This window comes from Moschus berezovskii, chromosome 27 (genome assembly GCF_049115385.1).
Source record: "Moschus berezovskii isolate FMDL1 chromosome 27, NW_MosBer_1.0, whole genome shotgun sequence".
In the NCBI taxonomy this organism is placed as follows: domain Eukaryota; kingdom Metazoa; phylum Chordata; class Mammalia; order Artiodactyla; family Moschidae; genus Moschus; species Moschus berezovskii.
In genome coordinates, this window is record NC_142486.1 from 9,267,961 (window position 1) to 9,286,004 (window position 18,044).

The 18,044-nt window shown below is 57.6% G+C and overlaps 1 protein-coding gene across 5 annotated transcripts in view; it reads left to right on the top strand.

Moving 5' to 3' along the window:
* Nucleotides 1–18,044, top strand: part of GTF2IRD1 (GTF2I repeat domain containing 1) — a 113,578-nt gene that overhangs the window by 26,618 nt on the left and 68,916 nt on the right. For 4 of the 5 annotated variants that reach the window (XM_055410016.2, XM_055410019.2, XM_055410020.2 and 1 more), the window contains exons 2-4: nt 11,175–11,303; nt 13,825–13,966; nt 16,376–16,531. In XM_055410016.2, coding sequence (XP_055265991.2) covers nt 11,181–11,303; nt 13,825–13,966; nt 16,376–16,531 — 421 coding nt within the window. In that variant the 5' untranslated portion in view covers nt 11,175–11,180. The remainder of the gene's footprint in view (nt 1–11,174; nt 11,304–13,824; nt 13,967–16,375; nt 16,532–18,044) is intronic. The other variant, XM_055410021.2, reaches the window with a different exon arrangement.

The following is an 18,044-nucleotide window of genomic DNA, read 5'->3' on the forward strand; positions in this document are numbered from 1 at the left end:
TCTCATTTTAGTTTCGCTCAATTTGGGGTTTGACTAGACTCAGCCAGATGACTCTTGCTTGGGGTTTCTCTTGCAATTATGGTCAAAAGATAGTTGGGGGGGGACTTCCCTGGTGGTCCAGTGCTAAGACTCTGTGCTTCCAGTGCAGGGGGCCCAGGTTCGATTGCTGTCAGGGCACTAAATCCCACGTGCCACCACTGAGAGTTTGCATGCCACAACTAAAAAGATCCTGCGTGCTGCAATTAAAACCTGGCACAGCCAAATAAATGAACAAACCAACCAATCCCAAACACTTCCCCTGACTCATAGAATGAGGGCTGTATATCTCCAAGCTTCTTGCCCATGCCTCTCTCCACAGAAATAACAATACCATCTATCCACTCGTGTTCTCAGAGAACTCCTACTCACTCTTCAAAACCCTTTCAACAGTCATCAACTAAGGGAAGCCTTGTTTGGAAACCCTGACCCCACTAAGGCTAAACAAACAGAAATTGTTTAGGTGAAAGAGAGTCCTTTTTTCCTCGTGTCAAACCCTGTTGTCTGGGCCAACAGGGAGGTGTTTCTAGGAGCCGTGCAGTAAATGAATGGGGGTGAAGGAAGGGCCAGGAAGCATCTCCCCTGGGGCCTCCCCACAGGTAGCCAGGCCTTCAGCTTCTGTCAAGCTGCTGCAGGCTGCCCCGATCCCCCAAGAGCACACTGCCTGGGGACTGCATCCCACCTGATGGCCAGGTGGTGGTTTGCCCTCTGTTCTCTCCCACTGTGGCTTTGCTGCGTGGCTGCCGAGCGCCCAGTGTAGTCCTGAGAGTTCAACAACTATGTATGGAAGGGAAGGAGGGGTGCCCACCACACATGCCCCTGATACCGGGGGACCCGGACATGTCGGCACGTGGGAGGAGGGCTTGGGCCGCTGCACAACCAGCCCGTGGGTGGCTCGTCGCTCGTCACCGCCCCGGACAGGCTGTTTGCAGGAGGGCTGGTGGCGTTTGTATCTTGGTTCACTCCTAAGCCAGAGGGACAGGTGACCGTCCCCAGCCTGGTGGGGTCCAGACTCTTGGTCTCACTCTGGCTGGGGGCTACTCTTGTTCTGTGTGTGTTATATACACACTCTCTCTCTTTTTTTTTTTAACCCATCCCCTTTCGAACGCAGACGCTCACTCACCTCCACCCCTTTAGGGACACACTCTTCAACGTCTGGGGTGACTTTGAAGGTCTGGGGATTCCCATTTGGGCCACTGGCCAGGGAAGGCCTCTGCCAAAGCGGCCCTGGGTTCTGGGGACAAGCTCGCTTCCTGCAAGCCCAGGGAGGCAAGAGGACTGTCCTCCCAGGTGTCTCCTCACTGTGCCTGAGCTGGGGTCTCACAGATAAGGAAGCAGGGTCCTGCGTGGGCCCCCTCTCTGCCAGCCAGCCAAGCGCACCGATCTTTCACTGCTCCAGGGGGAAGTGAGTTGAAGGCTCAGTCGTGGGGTGGAAGGAACTGGGCTTAGCTGGCGTGATCTGGACTCAGGCCTTGGCTTTGCTGCATCCTGGCTTTGGGATGCTCAAGCCTTGAAATCCTCCTCTGTGGAATGAGGATGGTTGTACTGCTGTATTTAAGGTGGATCACCTACAAGGACCTACTGTAGAGCGCAGGGAACTCTGCTTGGTGTCATGTGGCAGCCAGGATGGGCGGTGGGTTTGGGGGAGAACGTGTGCGTGCATGCTTAGTCACTCAGTCATGTCTAACTCTGCGACCCCGTGGACTGTCGCCTGCCAGGCTCTTCTGTCCATGGAATTCTCCAGGCAAGAATACTGGAGTGGGTAGCCATTCCCTTTTCCAGGGGATCTTCCTGACCCAAGGATCGAACACAGGTCTCCTTGCATAGCAGGCGGATTCTTTACTGTATGAGTCCCCAGGGAAGGCCCATGTGTATGTATGGCTGAGTGTATCCATGGATCCATGTGTATGTATGGCTGAGTGCCTTCGCTGTTCACTTGAAACCATCACAACATTATTAATCGGCTGTTCCCCAATATGGGCTTCCCAGGTGACGCTAGTGGTAAAGAACCCGCCTGCCAATGCAAGAGATGTAAGAGACAGAGGTTCAGTCCCCAGAACAGAAAGATCCTCTGGAGCGGGGAATGGCTACTCACTCCAGTATTCCTTCCTGGAGAATCCCCACGGACAGAGGAGCCTGGCGGGCTTCAGTCCATAGGGTCGCAGAGTCAGACACAACTGAAGTGACTCAGCACATACCCCAGTGCAAACTAATAAGTTCCAGAAAAGATGAAGATAGTATAAGGACTGGGGTTGGGGGGAGGGAAAAAAAATGAGGATGGTGTGAGAATTAAGTGCTTCGGGGTCGAACCCAGTTCTGGGCCCTGAGGAACAGCCCTGTGGCTGTCCCCCTCCCCCCGGCCACCCCCTGCCCTGACTCTGGCCCCCCCTGTGTGTCCCCGGCCTATACCTCAAGTCCCTCGTGGCTTGGAGTACTGGCACCTGGGCTCCTGCAGTCAAGTTCACAAGCCCTGACCTGGTTCCCGCCTGCCTGCCTCCAGCCAGGAGCAGGGCCAGCCCACCAGTCTCATTAGCCAGCCACCCAGCTGGGCTGCCCCTGTGCCTGGGTTCCTCTGAATTAGGGGTCCTGCCCCAGGGAGGAGCAGAAAGAGGACAGACCGTGTGTGTCGGATGTCCTGAATCTCGTCCTGACTTCGCTACTCACTTTGAGCAAAAATGTCCTTCCTGCCTCTGAGGCTTGCTTTTCTTCCACCCTTAAGATGGGCCCAGGGGACTTCCCTAGTGGTCCAGTAGCTAAGACTCCGTGCTCCGAGTACAAGGGGCCTGGGTTCAATCCCTGGTCAGGAATCCTGGTCAGGATGCCACAACTAAAGATCCCGCCGTGCCAAAACTAGGACCTTGCACAGCCAAATAAATATGTAAATATTAAGGGCTTCCTTGGTGGCTCAGTGGTAAAGAATCCACCAGCCAATGCCAGAGACACAGGTTTGATCCCTGGTCCAGGAAGATCCCACATGTCTCGGAGCAACTGAGCCCAGTGTGCTGCAACTAGTGAGCCTGTAGTGAGCCTGTGCTCTAAACCCCGGGAACTGCAGCTAAGGAGCCCACATGCCGCAACTGCCGAAGCCTGTGCACCCCAGAACCTGTGCTCTGTGGCAAGAGAAGCCACTGGAGTAAAAGGCCCAGGCACTGCAAATCAGACAGGAACCCCTGCTCGCTGCAACTACGGTAAAGCCTGCACAGCAACAAAGACCCAGCACAGCCAAAAATAAATGTTTTTAAAATGGCTAATTTAAGAAAGAAGGGCCCTGTTACACTCCAGGGATGGAGGTCATAGCTGTCAGCATGCTGGTAAACGGGCACTCCCAGGGGAGGTGGACAAAGAGAGGAGGAGGGAGCTGGAGGGGGAAGCAGGGCAAGGAGGGTTCAGTTTGGTTCAGTCGCTCAGTTGTGTCCGACTCTTTGCGACCCCATGAACCGCAGCACACCAGGCCTCCCTGTCCATCACCAATTCCCAGAGTCTACCCAAACTCATGTCCATTGAGTCGGTAATGCCATCCAACCATCTCACCCTCTGTCGTCCACTTCTCCTCCTGCCCTCAATCTTTCCCAGCATCAGGGTCTTTTCAGATGAGTCTGCTCTTTGCATCGGGTGACCAAAGTATTGGGGTGTTGAACCCCTGGATTAAGGGGCCACCCGTTGCTGGAGAATGTCCAGTTCCCACAAGAGTGAGGTCTTCCCAAGCACCCAGGCCATGCACAGCAGTAAGGACAAGTTCAAGGACAGTCCACCCCCCACCCCAGCCTTCCAGCTGGCCCCGAGTGCCCAGTGTGGGGCGTTTAGGACTGGAAACTGCTGCTGAAGTGCCAGCTCCTTGCCCTCGCCCTAGCCCCAGGGCCGAAGGGAGTGGTCTTTCTGGGCCCTGGCTCCCATGGGGGCCTCCCTCCCCTGGGGCAAGTCTGCCTTGAATCAGGGCAGCCATGACTCAGCCATGGACACAGCACTCAGCTTAAGCTTTGGCTCCAACACCGGGCAGGCCTCCAGCTGTCGGCGGCCAGCAAAGCTGCCACTGTCTGGGCCAGGAATCCCGGGCAAGTGTGGGAGGCGGGCGGCGGGCAGGAAAAGCCGAGATGCTTGGAAACTTCCCCGGAGATTATCCAGGCCCGGTACCAGCTGTGTATCAGAATCCCCAGGGCACTGAAACGTACAGTGTCCTGAGTTCAAGGCAGACCTCAGGGCTTCTGGGGGGCGGGGCCTCAGAAGCTGGACTGGCAGGTGTGGGTGGCAGCCGGGCTACCTGCCCTCCTCACTCACAGATGGGCAAAGCAAGGCTGGGAAGCTGGGGGATGGGGACGGTGTCACACAGTAGTGTCCCTGCAGACCAGGGACCCAGGGTCTGCCCTCCACCTCACCCAACGTTTAGATACTCGGTCGTGTCTCTTTGCCTCCCCATGACTGTAGCCCACCAGGTTCCTCTCTCCATGGCATTCTCCGGGCAAGAATACTGGAGTGGATTGCCATGTCCTTCTCCTTTCCCCACCCAGGGATTGAACCCGAGTCTCCTGCATTGGCAAGTGGATTCTTTACCGCTGAGCCATCAGGGAAGCCTGATCTGCTTTCTGGGGCTTCATACAAGCCCCAAAGGTTGTCCTATCTGCTACCCATGTGACCTTCAAGCACATCAGGAGAGTGGCTTCCTCCCTGTTTCTGTGATCTCCTGGATGAAGCAGCACCCCCCTCCTTTGGGAGACCCCCCTTTTGTCCCCTCCCCTGAGGAGCTCCCAAGACCATCTCTCATCTCTCGATGAAATCGGGTATTTTGGACCCGAGGCAGGACCTGTTGTCCGTGGCTTCGTCTCCCTTAGTTGGTGTCTGTCCTTGTTCTCAGCGGCCAAGAGGGGCGTCTGGGCTCCTGATGCCCGTGTCATGGGGAGACCGCTCTGCCCGGAACTGAGGGGATTCTGTGCTAAAACCAGGACAGTCCCACGCAAACCAGGGTGAGTTGGTTAGCCTGGCTGAGCATCGGCTGACCTTCCTGCATCCTGGCAGGTGTGAGCAGTACAGTCCTCACAGCGCACGTCGAAGGGAAAGAACCAGGTTTGGGGTCAGAGAGACAGACGGACAGACCTCATCCTCACTACCCACTGACTGGGGCCTTAGGCGAGTCTCTGTGATGGAAGGATAATGTGGCAAGGAAGGATGCTCACATGTGCAGATGCGCCACCCTGGACGTTCTGACAAGCGTTGAGGTGGTGCTGATGCTGCCAGTCCTGGGACCACGTTTGCAGAAGCACCTGTACAGGACACCTGTTGGATCCCTCACTTTCAGTTTCTGGACCGTTCCTCCTCCGTGATCTAAATACGTTCAAAGTTGCAATCCCCCAGATTACCTGTTGGGAGCCAGGCAAGCCCATCGTTGCCAGACAGTAGCTTTTGAACATCCTGGCTCCCAGCCAAAGTGGCTGACCACCACATTTGTTATTATTCCATGCAGTTTGCAGGATCTTAGTTCCCTAGCCGGGGATCGAACTCATACAGTGGGAGCTCAGAGTCCTAACCCCTGTACCCAGGAGCTAGTGAAGTCCCTAGCTCCCCGAATATTCGTTGAGTGTCCTTGAAAACTCAAGCAGGCATTCGAGGCAGTGAAAATACAGTAAAGCAGACCCCCTCTGGTCGTCCGGAGCTGAGTTCCAGTTGGGGAATCTAGCAGGAAGCACGTGAGCAGGTTGCTTCAGACACTCTGAAGGAAATGAATGGAGAGATGGGGCTGGGCTGCCACGTGCCTGCCGGGTCAGGGAGCTGATGGAGCTAAGCGGGCAACCGGAGAAGATAGGGACCTGCCAGAACCTTCTCTTCCGGAGGAGGCGAGTCCAAGGCCCCAGAGGGGAGCACACGGTGTGTTTGGGGAACGGAAAGAGGGCAGCGCTGGAGCCCAGTACAGTGGGGTTGGAGCTGGGGAGGAAAGGGGCAGACAGGCCTGGGTCACATGGGCCTGCAGCTCGGGGAGGCGACCTTCTGCCAGTGGTGGGAATCCCCTGGAAGCTTCTTAGCGGGAAAGCCACTAAGTGAGATGGTGTGGCTGCTATTTTCAGGGGGACCGTGAGGGCAGGAGGAGGTCAGGGAGAGCCATGAGAGGCCATTGCCACGGGGTAGGTGAGCGAGGAGGGCGGCCTGGACGGGGAGGCGGCGAGAAGTGGGCAGACCTGGGTGCGTTCCAGAGCTGAGCTTGCAGGACTCCCCCCCGCAACCTGGATCGTTTCAGGGGTGAGACAGGAGGGACTCAGGGATGAGGCCCCCGGTGTCCGCCTGCATCTGAGCCGATGGCGGGAGAGGAGAGGATCTGAGTGGGGAACGTGGGCCGTGTTGTGTTTGGATTGCTTGTTGGGCACTGAACAGTTGACGCGGAGGAGGCAGCATCTCAAGAGAGGAGGGAGAGAGAGAGAGCTGGAGACGCACCAGCGAATAGATGATGTGTGAGCTGAAAGAGAGTGAACGTCGCTCAGTCATGTCCCACTCTTTGCGATTCCATGGACTACACAGTCCATGGAATTCCCCAGGCCAGAATACTGGAGTGGGTAGCCTTTCCCTTCTCCAGGGGATCTTCCCAACCCAGGGATCGAACCTAAGTCTCCCGCATTGCGGGCAGATTCTTTACCAGTTGAGCCACAAGGGAACGGGCTTTCCTGATAGTTCAGCTGGTAAAGAATCCGCCTGTAATGCGGGAGACCCGGGTTCGATTCCTGGGTTGGGAATATCTGCTGGAGAAATGATAGGCTACCCACCACAGTTTTCTTGGGCTTCCCTGGTGACTTAGCTGGTAAACAATCCGCTTGCAGTGTGGGAGACCTGGGTTCGATCCCTGGGTTGGGAAGATCCCCTGGAGAAGGGAAAGGCTACCCACTCCAGTATTCTGGCCTGGAGAATTCCATGGACTGTGTAGTCCATGGGGTGACAAAGAGTCAGAGGCGACTGAGTAACTTTCCCTTTCAAAGCTTAGAGATTGCCTCCCGGCCAGGGAGGGAGTGGGACCTTCAGCCGGCAGCAGCAGGAGGGTGGGGAAGCCAGGTGTGTGGCCCTGGTGCCCTTGGGAGGAATGTTTGCGGTGGGATGCTCACGGCCCCACTGCTGCCTCTCGGCCCCCGTAGACCTTGTCCCCCAAGGAACTGGGGCGTGAGTGCAAGTCCCTTGTCACTCAGGGCTTCCTTGCTACTTGTGCCCCAGGTTGGAGCCGGTCACCCATGATGTCACTTCTGATGGCCTCTCTGGGTGACACAGAGCAGCCCTTAGCTGCTCCAGCCTCACCCTGTCCCCATCCTCGCTGGTGTGTGACCTGTGTCATGGCTCAGGCGTTGGCCTCCCATCCATTCCCCCCAGGGACTGTCTCCTGTACTTTCTGAGTCACTTGCCTCCTGCTCAGCTAGCATACTCCATGTTCTCTGTTCTGTGCAGTCTGTTGGTCTTATTGGGTGGTTTTCTTCTCCCTCATTTTCAGATTAGAAGTAGCCCCACCTGACACATTTCTCACCTTATACCTTACATTGGGATTCCCTGGTGGCTCAGGCGGTAAAGAGTCTTGCCTGCAATGTGGGAGACCTGGGTTCGATCCCTAGGTTGGGAAGATCCTTTGGAGAAGGGAATGTCAACCCACTCCAGTATTCTTGCCTGGAGAATCCCATGGATGGAAGAGCCTGGTGGGCTAGAGTCCATGGGGTCGCAAAGAGTGGGACACAACTGAGCGACTTCACTTTCACTTTTTCCACCTTGCACGTGAGAAAATAGGGGGTTTAGGTGTTGACCCCATGTGGTCGTGGAAGCCCCAGGCCTGGGTCTCACCACATGTGCGTGGCTCCCGGCTCATAGCTGCCGGCCCGTTCCAGCACTCTGGGCCCTGCCTCTTCCACTGGCAGCAGCTCAAGCCACAGGAACCTGCCCCTCTCAGGGGCCTAGGAGGGTCTCCTCTGCCCTGGGAGCACGATGGACAGGGAATCAGGGGATGGCCCACAGACCAGCCCCCTCCGCACTCCCCTCCTCCTTCCCTGAGTCCCTGGCTCCTTCCTAAACGGATTAGGACCTTTGCCGGAAGGAGCCAGCAGTCGTCTGGGGCGACCCGGAGGCCAGGGCTGGAGCACTGTCTGGTGCCTCCTGCTTTGCCCTGATTCGATTTGCGCCCCAGCAGCTGGGAGGCTGGCAGCCTGAGGCCTTTCTGGAAGTAGCTCAAGGGACTGGAGAGGGCAGGGGGGTGGCCTAGGGGAGGGGGCAAGGCTCCATGCACCCCAGGCAGGCCAGCCTCTCAGCTCCTCTCGCGACAGCCCCACGGTTAGACTTCGTGTTGCAGAAAGCCCCTGGTTGCTGCTTGGTCCTTTAGCATGTCCTATCCAGGGCCTGGCATAACCCTCAGCATCCCTCAGTGCTGCCACGTTCAAGCTTGTATTAAAAAATAAGGCAAGAACTTGCCTGGCTGTCCAGTGGTTAAGATACCTCATATCTACTGCACGGGGTGTGAGTTCAGTCCCTGCTTGGGGAACTAAGATCCTACGTGCCATGCGGCCAAAAAAAAAAGATGGTTGATAGTGTATTTCAGGTGTTCCACAGCTCCCTGTCTGCTTGTTATCAAAGTTACTGAGAATGGGATATTAAAACATTTGACTGTAATTGTGGATTCTTGTTTTCCTTAGGTAAGACAACCTAGGAGAATAAATACATTTTATAAACATTTAGAAGTGAACCCATACTCACTTGGGGCAACTGCTGACCTGGCCAGTTATTAAAATTAATATTTATCTACAACTAAGTAGCCAGCTTGGGCCAGGACAGCGTCCAGAGCCAAGCTCTTGTTGTTCCATCACTAAGTCATGTCTGACTCTTTGTGACCCCCATTGACTGCAGCACGCCAGGCTTCCCTGTCCTTCACTTTCTCCCAGAGTTTTCTCAAACTCAAGTCCATTGAGTTGACGCCATCCCAGTCTCATCCTTGGCCACCTCTTTCTCTTCCTGCCCTCAATCTTTCCCAGCACCAGGATCTTTTCCAGTGAGTCGGCTCTTCACATCAGGTGGCCAAAGATTTGGAACTTCAGCTTCAGCATCAGTCCTTCCAATGAATATTCAGGGTTGATTTCTTTTAGGATTGACTGTTTTGATCTCCTTGTAGTCCAAGGGACTCTCAAGAGTCTTCTCCAACACCACAATTTGAAAGCATCCATTCTTCAGCACTCAGCCTTCTTTATGGTCCAGCTCTCACATCCGTACATGACTACTGGAAAAACCTTAGCTTTGACTGTATGAACCTTTGTTGGCAAAGCAATGTCTCTGCTTTTTAATACGGTGTCTAGGTTTGTCATAGCTTTTCTTCCAAGGAGCAAGTGTCTTTTAATTTCGTGAGAAAAGCTCTAGCGCATCCCTGATTCCTTTGAATGTTTCCATCACTGAAGTTGGACACATCTCAACATGTCATGTGTGACAGGCTCTGACATTTACTGTTCTGTGTCATCGATTTCACGACCCACTAAAAGGCCACCGTCTGTGGTTTGGACCACACTGAGCTGGGCCCTTGGGGTGCAGCAGGAATTGGCCGACCAGTCCCTGCCTCATAGAGTTTATGGTCTCGGGGGAGGGCAGCTCTGGTGGCAGAAGACACTCTGGACTTAGCTCCAAGGCAGCAGGCCCAGCTCTCACCTGCCGGGGCTCTCCAACCCCCAGCCCCAGTTTTGTGCAGACTCCTTCCCACCAGGAAGCCAAGAGGGCAGAACTCACAGACTCCCTCTGACGCTTGCAGCTCTGTTCCCCGTTCCCCCACCAGAACTGCCACCTGGGGCCTCTGTACAGAGCACCAAAAGCTCTGAGCCTGGGGATGGGCATCGAGGGTCCCTGTCTCTGCTCGCTGCCCTCTCCTTTGCTTGGACTGGCGAGGGGGCAGGTGGCCCATAGGAAGATGCTGGCACTGGGGCATTCTGGGGGAGGGATCCCCGGACCTGATTCCTGGGGTTAGGAAAGGAAGGGGCAGGATGGATTGGGGGGGGCGAGGGAGGCTGACCTTTGTTATCTAGTGGGGCCCCGGCCCAGCCAGGTGATTTAGGGCCAGCAGGCCTGTCCCCGCCAGGCACAGCCCCAATACGGGGCCCTGATCTGAGGGTTCCCCAGCTCTGTCCTCCAGGAGTCTCATGACAAGGGGCAAAGTCCTGTCTTGGGGAAACCTCGTCTGGGATGAAGGGGCCTCTGCCCTGCTGTATCTCTCTGCACCCCTGAGACTCAGTCCTGACAGCCAGGAAGTAGACTGAAGCTCCACAACCTTGGGGCAGCAGCAGCCTTGCCCCTGGGAACTGTGATGGGGTCGCTCAGGGACAGAGGGGAGGCCAGTGATGCTTGACCCATCCTGGGAAGGAAGGGTAGGAGAGGGAGCAATCCAGAGAGGCTTCCCAGCAGAGGTGACAATTGAAAGCTAAAGGGGCAGGGGTTTCCCCGATGGTCCAGTGGTTAAAACTGCCTTCCAATTCAGGGGGCAGGGGTTCAGTCCCTGGTCAGAGATCTAAGACCCCCCCCCCCGACCATGCTGCGCAGTGTGGCCAAATAAGCTAAGGAGTCTGTCAGTGGATGCCAAAGGGGCCAGAGAGGGCATTTGGAGAATAGAACCAGTGACAGCTAAAGACCCATAAAGGCCGGTCATATGTCTGGAGGATGGTGACTTTTAGAGGACTCAGAGCATAGGGATATAAGGAGGAGCGGAGACAAGGGACAAGTCTGGAACCTTGAATACCAAGCTGAGGAGTCAAGCGCTAACGTGGGCAAGAGGGAGCTATGGAGGATGTGTGAGCAAGGGAGGGCCACGCCAGAACAGTGTGTGTGGGGAGAGCTGGCGTTTAGGGCCTGCCAGGCAGGCTGCTCGTGACACTGGGCTTGGCTCCGGGGTGCAGACTTGGGGAGACATGCCCTGAGTTACTCCGCCGTCTGTTTCCCACACCTGTAATGCGCCGTGCAGGCTGCAGTGGCTCCAGGCCTGTTAGAGCTCAGAGTCCTTCATGCATGGAAGACCCTTAGGGGAAGAGACCAGTCCTTGACACGTCCCACCTGGGAGGTGGACGTGGTCTTGGGGGTCTTGGGGGCTCGGCGGGTTTGGGCGGGACAGACGCGATGTGTGCCCCGCCCCACCCACCTCCACCTGCGCCCCCCACCCCTCCATCCAGGCGACCATGGCCTTGCTGGGAAAGCGCTGTGACATCCCCGCCAATGGCTGCGGGCCTGACCGCTGGACCTCGGCCTTCGCCCGCAAAGACGAGATCATCACCAGCCTCGTGTCTGCCTTAGATTCCATGGTGAGTGCCCCGGGGGCAGCAGGACAGCCGGCCTTCGTAACTCCGCTGCTCACAGGAGCCCCAACTCTGCTGCCTACAGGAGCCCCGCCTATCTAGGCCTCTGTGTTCCCCGCCTGCCCCGAGGCCTCTGCCCTCACCAGCAGGCGGGAGACTTAAGTGAGATCAAGCCTGTGAAACCTCAGCCCTCGTGCCCTCACCCCTTGACTTCATTTCGTCACCTCTCGCAGTTCAAGTCCCATCCCTGGGATGGTCACAAGTCTCCCTCCCTGGGGCTTCCCTGGTGGTCCCAGTGGATAAGACTCTATGCTCCCAATGCAGGGGGCCTGGGTTCAATCCCTGGTCAGGAAACTAGAGATCCCAGATGCTGCAGCTAAGATCACAGATCCCTTGTGCCATAGCTCAGACCCAGAGAGGCCAAATAAATGCTTATGAATGACCAGATAAACTATTTCAGTGACTCCATTACACTGAGCATCGTTTCTGGACCTTGGGGGGCCACATGTGGCTAGCGGTCATGTTCTCAGACAGTGTAGAAATAGAACATCTCCGTCGTGGCAGAAATTCTAGGGGACCATCTCCGATGGCTCAGCAGCAAAGAATCTGCCTGCAATGCGGGAGACCTGGGTTTAAAAGAGCCCCTCGAGAAGGGAATGGCAACCCACTCCAGTATTCTTGCCTGGAGAATCCCATGGACAGAGGAGCCTGGCAGGCTACAGTCCATGGGGTCGCAAAGAGTGGGACACGACTGAGTACGGCTGGCAATGCTGCTTTGGAGGGTGTTTCAGAGGCTCCTTGGAGGAACTGATGGCCCTCTGTCCTCGTGCCATAAACAGGACAGACTCCCCCACCGCCCTGCAACGAGGCCTATACAGGTGTCCTGAGGGACCATCGTGGGTGACGGTGGCACTTGATTGACAGTTCCTTAACTCTGCCGGCACCCTCCAGGCCTTGGGCCAGGTCCTCAGGCAGATTACAGTGGAGGGGGCAAGGGGCAAGTGCTGTCTGCTCATCCCTTCCCCTCATCCAGTCTCCGACCCTTTTTCAGAAGCTTTCTTGTGACCGCCATTCTCTGTGCCTCTGAGCGAATCCACTCCCCGCTGTGACCTCAGCTTCTTTGGCTGTGAAGTGACCACATAGCAGAGACTCACCTCCAGCCCTGGTGGCCTCCCCTTGGAGACAGCTGAATCTGTTTGTTTGTTTGTTTTACCATGTTGCCTCGGGGAAAAGGATCGGCAGGGTTTGGTTTTAATCTTAGAGAGAGGAAATGAACACCTTCCCTGCCCCAGGGGACAGTCTGGCTGGCCCTGAGATGTCTCCAGCTTCCTCACCAGGGCAACTCCCAGCCCGAGCTGCCACTCAAGGCAAGATCATGGCCCAGAGAGGGTGCAAAACCTGGCCTAGATCACATAGCAGTGGAATTGTGATTAGAAACCAGAATTCTGACTTCTAATCAGAATTCAGAGCGCTAACTCATAAAAACCAGCACTTATCAGATGCTGACTGCATGCCTAAAGGAAATCAGTCCCGAATATTCATTGGAGGGACTGATGCTGAAGCTAAAGCTCCAGTATTTTGGCCGTCTGATGCAAAGAACTGACTCATTGGAAAAGACCCTGATGCTGGGAAAGATTGAGGGCAGAAGGAGAAGGGGGCGACCAAGGATGAGATGGTTGGATGGCATCACCGACTCAATGGACATGAGTTTGAGCAAGCTCCGGGAGTTGGTGATGGACAGGGAAGCCTGGCGTGCTGCAGTCCATGGGGTCGCAAAGAGTCGGACACGACTGAGCTACTGGACTGACTGACTGACTACAGCATGCCACGAGCTTTGCAGGCAGGTTTTCCCAGGGAGATAGGTCAGAGGCCTAAAATGCTGGTGGTCTTGGTTGCAGGGCCCCCATGTTAGGACTTCCTGTGCCGTGGGCCCACCAGTCTCAACTCTGGGGCTGCAGAAAGAACCTCTTTGCCTCATCCCTGCATGGGCTGCCCTGGTTTAGAGATTCTTTCCCATCAGCCAGGCCCCATTGAATCACCAGAACAAGGCCATTGCAACTCTGGGAGCTGGACGGTTTGTCTCCATTTTCCAGACTGAGAAACTGAGGCCCAGAGGAAGGCATGACTTTTAGAAAGAAGCTGGTGCAGGATTAAAGCCTAAATCTGTCCGAGCCTTGATTCTCCTAGGACCCATCCCGCCTCCTCATCTGGGACTTAGAGCCCAGGACAGGATCGCCCCTGGGCCTGGGGCCAGGCCTGAGGCCAGAAGCCCACCAAGAGCAGGAGGGCCCGGGGGTGCCTTTGTCCTCCTCCAGGAACCATAACCTTGTCTTCTTGCCCTGACCTTGGCCAAGCTCTGTGGGGGTCATCCATTCATTCCCACTGCAGCATCTAAGACCCAAGACGTTGAGCTGCTGGGGGGATCTCGGGCAGCTGGGGGCTCAGCTCTCACCCCCCCAAAGCTGGCCCTGGGGGTGTCCGGAGTGGGGGGCCCTTTCCCGGGCTCACATCCCTGCTCCCCGCGCAGTGCTCAGCGCTCTCCAAGCTGAACGCCGAGGTGGCCTGCGTCGCCGTGCATGATGAGAACGCCTTCGTGGTCGGCACGGAGAAGGGGAGAATGTTCCTGAATGCACGCAAGGAGCTGCAGTCAGACTTCCTCAGGTTCTGCCGTGAGTACTCGGGGCTCCAGAGGGCCGGGGCCCGCTGTCCTGGAGGATAGGAGAGCTGGCACCTTGCTGGGTCCCTGGCGCAACACCAGTTGGCCGGCCCTGTGTCGGGGGAGACACGGGGCAAGCGGGGCGGGTGCAGGCTTCCCAACGTGGCATTTTCGGGGTGGAATCACAACCTGGTCCCTCGGCCAAGAGAGCCGAGCCTACCCAACCCCGGGCGGTCCAGACATGGCTGCCTCCATCCGCTCAGGGACAGAAGGGGACACTGAGGCCCAGCGCTGTGGCCCCGTTCCTGTGCATCCCTGATGCGGGGACCGAGCCCACGTGCTTGGCTAATAATTATTGAGCGCCTGCTGCATGCAACACCCTTGAAGCACTAAGTCCCTCGTCCTGACGTCAGCCCTGGGAGGCTGGCGCTGACCCTGTCACAGTAACAGAATCTTGGAGCCGCCTCCTGGAGGCCCCTGGGGATGAAGTGACTGAGGACTCGTCCAGCACATAGGGAATGCTCTAGAAACGGGAGCAGTTAGGGATGAAGTGATGAAGAGGGCTCTTTGCTGTTGCCAGTGGGCTCAGGGGACAGTCGCCCCCAGTGTACAGATGAGAAGATGAGATGTGAGCGTAACCGGGGGCCAGGGGGGCTGCGAAATGCAGCCGACGGGTGGTGGAGACGGGGTCTGCCCTTTCTAAATGGGGGGTGCAGCCTGTGTGCCCCCTGGGACCCCTGCCAAGGGCTCCTGGTCGCTTCCGGAAGAGATGAGCCCTTCAAGCTGTGAGCCAGTAGCCCCAATCCAGAGGGGTCACTCTGAAGCCCCCAGCTCTTCAGTGCTGCCTGGGCCTCCGGGGCTCCTCGGAGGCAGGCCAGGCCTCTGCGTTCTCTCCTCCCTGCACCCCTGGTGGCTCAAGCGCACACCCCCAGCTCCGTGCGTGTCCCTGCTCACCGCCGCCTCCGTCCCTCCTGTTCCCTGCTCCTGACAGGCCCTCCCGCTCCCCCTGTGCCTGGCAGATGCCCCCTCAGCCTTCAGACTCACACCCCTCCCGGCCTCATCTATGCCCCTCTGCCCCAGCGCCCAGGCTGTGGCTGCCCCCCGCCCACTCCATGCACTCCTCCTGCGCCCACAACTTCCATCTGCACGCCTGGTGCCCCAGCTTGGCGGTGAGCTCCCCAGGGAGGGGGGTCGGCTTCCCCTCTGTGGGAGGGTAGAGCCCAGGTGGGCATGCAAGCCCGTGGTTTGGGGGCCTCAGAGCTCTTGGGCCTAAGAGCGGGCCCTGGAGCCAGACGCCTGGGGCCGCATCCCGGCTCTGCCACCTGCTGGGCCTCAGTCTCCTCATCTGTGAAAGGGGACCACGGTGCTACCCTCTCCTGGGTCAAGCTAAGGGTTAAATGGATTAATACATGGCAAGCACCTGGAGCAGTGCCTTGCACGTAGTTCACACTCAGTAAACGCCAGCCACTGTTTTCTTCGCTATTAGTAGCATTTTCATTACCCCACCCCGGGTCTTGGACTCTGGGATTAGCCATTTCTGGGAAGACTGACCCCCGGTGCTGGGACACATCATTGTATCCTTCTTAGGGTCCAGCTGCTTTCCCAGCCAAACCCCTCTCCCACCCGGCTCTCAGAACCTGTCCCCTCTCCAGGGTTGGGCAGGAGACCTGGACCTGGGTAGGGTGGGCAGTGGCGGGGGTCTGTGGCCCTAGTGGGCCAGGCTGGGAGCCAGCCCGGAGCCTGGGGAAGGTGCACCTGGCTTCCCAGAGCCAGGCAGAGCCGCTATTTATAGCACCGGGAACTTGGCTGGTTTATTTCAAGCTTCACAGGTCCCCAAGGAGAGCAGACTTCAAGCTGAGAGGGGGGGCCCCCTGGCCCTCCTCTCATTCTCTTTCCAGCGAACTTTCTAGCAGCATCTTCCCCATGCTCCCAAGCCCCCGCCCTGGCCCAGCCTGGCATGAAGTGCTTCACAGCCCCCTTCAGCCTCCTGCTGGGGTCCCCATCATCTCCTCATTTGGCAGAGCAGAGAGGTAGGACCTCAGTTGGTTAAGACAGAAAGGGGTGATGGACCGGACATTCGTTGAACCCCAGTTCTGCTCCAGGCCAGCTAGTCTCCTGGATGAGAGCTCATAGACTGCAGCCGGGAGAGGGAAGGGAGTTGGCCAGGGTCAGCGGTGAGTTAGAGGTAAGCAGGGATGAGTGCCCTGTGCTGGGCACCGGACACTCAGATGGCCAGCCTGGCCCTAGGCAGGGTGGCTGGGGCAGGCCTCACTCACCCATTAATCCTTCCTTCGTTCCTCCGTGGGCACTCTGTGTTGCGTGCCCAGCCGCAGGACTCGACCCAAGCCAGGGACCTCCCCGGTCACTGGGCTGGTGGTGAGATGAGAACTCACCACGGCCTCACGTGCTCTGTGTCCCGCAGGAGGGCCCCCGTGGAAGGAGCCGGAGGCAGAGCACCCCAAGAAGGTGCCGCGGGGTGAGGGTGGCGGCCGGAACGTCCCACGGTCTGCCCTGGAACATGGCTCGGACGTGTACCTTCTGCGGAAGATGGTAGAGGAGGTGTTTGATGTTCTTTATAGTAAGATCCTTCCTCATTCCATTTGGGGCCCCCAGGTGGGTGGGAGCCCCCGGCCCCACCCTCCCCAGCTGAGGACGCCCCGCTCCCGCCACTGCAGGGCTGTGGGCAAAACCTCAAGGTGTGGGGGCCTTCTCCCCCTCACCCCCCAGCTCTCCCCACTCTGCACCCCCAGGCATGGATCTCCAAGCCCAGCCCCATTTCCTTGAACCACCCTCCGTGCCCTGATCTCCTAGCCTCCAGCTCCCTGCTGCCCCCCACCTGCCCTGTGCCAGGCGTCTTCCCAAAGCGCAGGTCTGGCCACAGAGCTCTTTCCTCCGCTCCCTTCTTGGGCTCCCCATCACCCTGGGCGTGGCATCAGTCCCCACCCAGCGTGCCAGCGCCCCCTCCAGCCCTTCTGACCCCCTTCCTCTTCTCCCACTCACTGCGCTTCCTTTCACACCTCCTCGCCTTGGCTCTGCCGCGCCTGTCGGGCCGGCCTTTCCCTCCTCTGCCTGGTGGGCATGGCGTTGCTGTCCAAGGCTCAGCTCTAGGAAGCCGCCAGCTCCAAGCTGGGTTAGGATCCCCTGTGGGCACCCGCTGTGCCCTGTGGCCTCACCCAGTTGCTCTCCAGGATCCAGGATCTGCCTGCACTTTCTGCTGTTCTTAGCCTGCAGTTTCAGAACCCAGCAACAGCAGGAGCCCAGAGGGTGTTTGTTGAATGACTGAATGAAGGCTAACTGGCCATCCAAGTCTTTCCCCTGGAGTGGGAGAGGGGAAGGGATGAGCAGGCCTGGCCTCCCTCGGGAGATGTCAGGTTGCCGCCAGGTCTCTGGCCCAGTGGTGACCTCCATGCTCCCTGGGTGACCTCAGGCAGGCCCCGTCCATCCCTAAGGGCCCCTCCCCATTATTTCTCACTCGCTTTATTCCTTCCCCTCCTGCATCCTTTGGCTCTCTGGAGCAGAGGTCTGGGCAAGTGTGGAAACCCTGCTGGAGTCTAGATGTCAGAAGGAAGCCAGGAGGAGTCAGGGTCTGGAGGCCCTGGTGGGCACGTTGGCCCCCTGGGATGGGAGGACTGGTCATGCGTGGTGGGCTGTGTCACTGCAGACACTCTTGCCAGATACAGGGCACATGCCCAGAGCCCTGCTCACTGTGCCCTGACTCTGCCTGCCTGCCTCGGGCAGAATCAGGTGTGGCTACTAGGGGCGGAGCTTCCTTCTGGCTCCTGATGCGTGCATGCTCAGTCGCTTCAGCCGTGTCCGACCCTGCAGCCCCATGGACCTTAGCTCCCAGGGCTTCCCAGGTGGCACTAGTGGTAAAGAATTCACATGCAGTGCAAGAGACATAGGAGATTCGGATTTGATCCCTGAGTTGGGAAGATCCCCCAGAGGAGGTCAGGGCAACCCACTCCAGTATTCTTGCCTGGAGCATCCCAAGGACCTCGGAGCCTGGCAGGTCATAGTCCACAAGGCTGCAAAGAGTCGGACATAACTGAAGCGACTTGGCACACACACACTCACAGACTGCAGCCCACCAG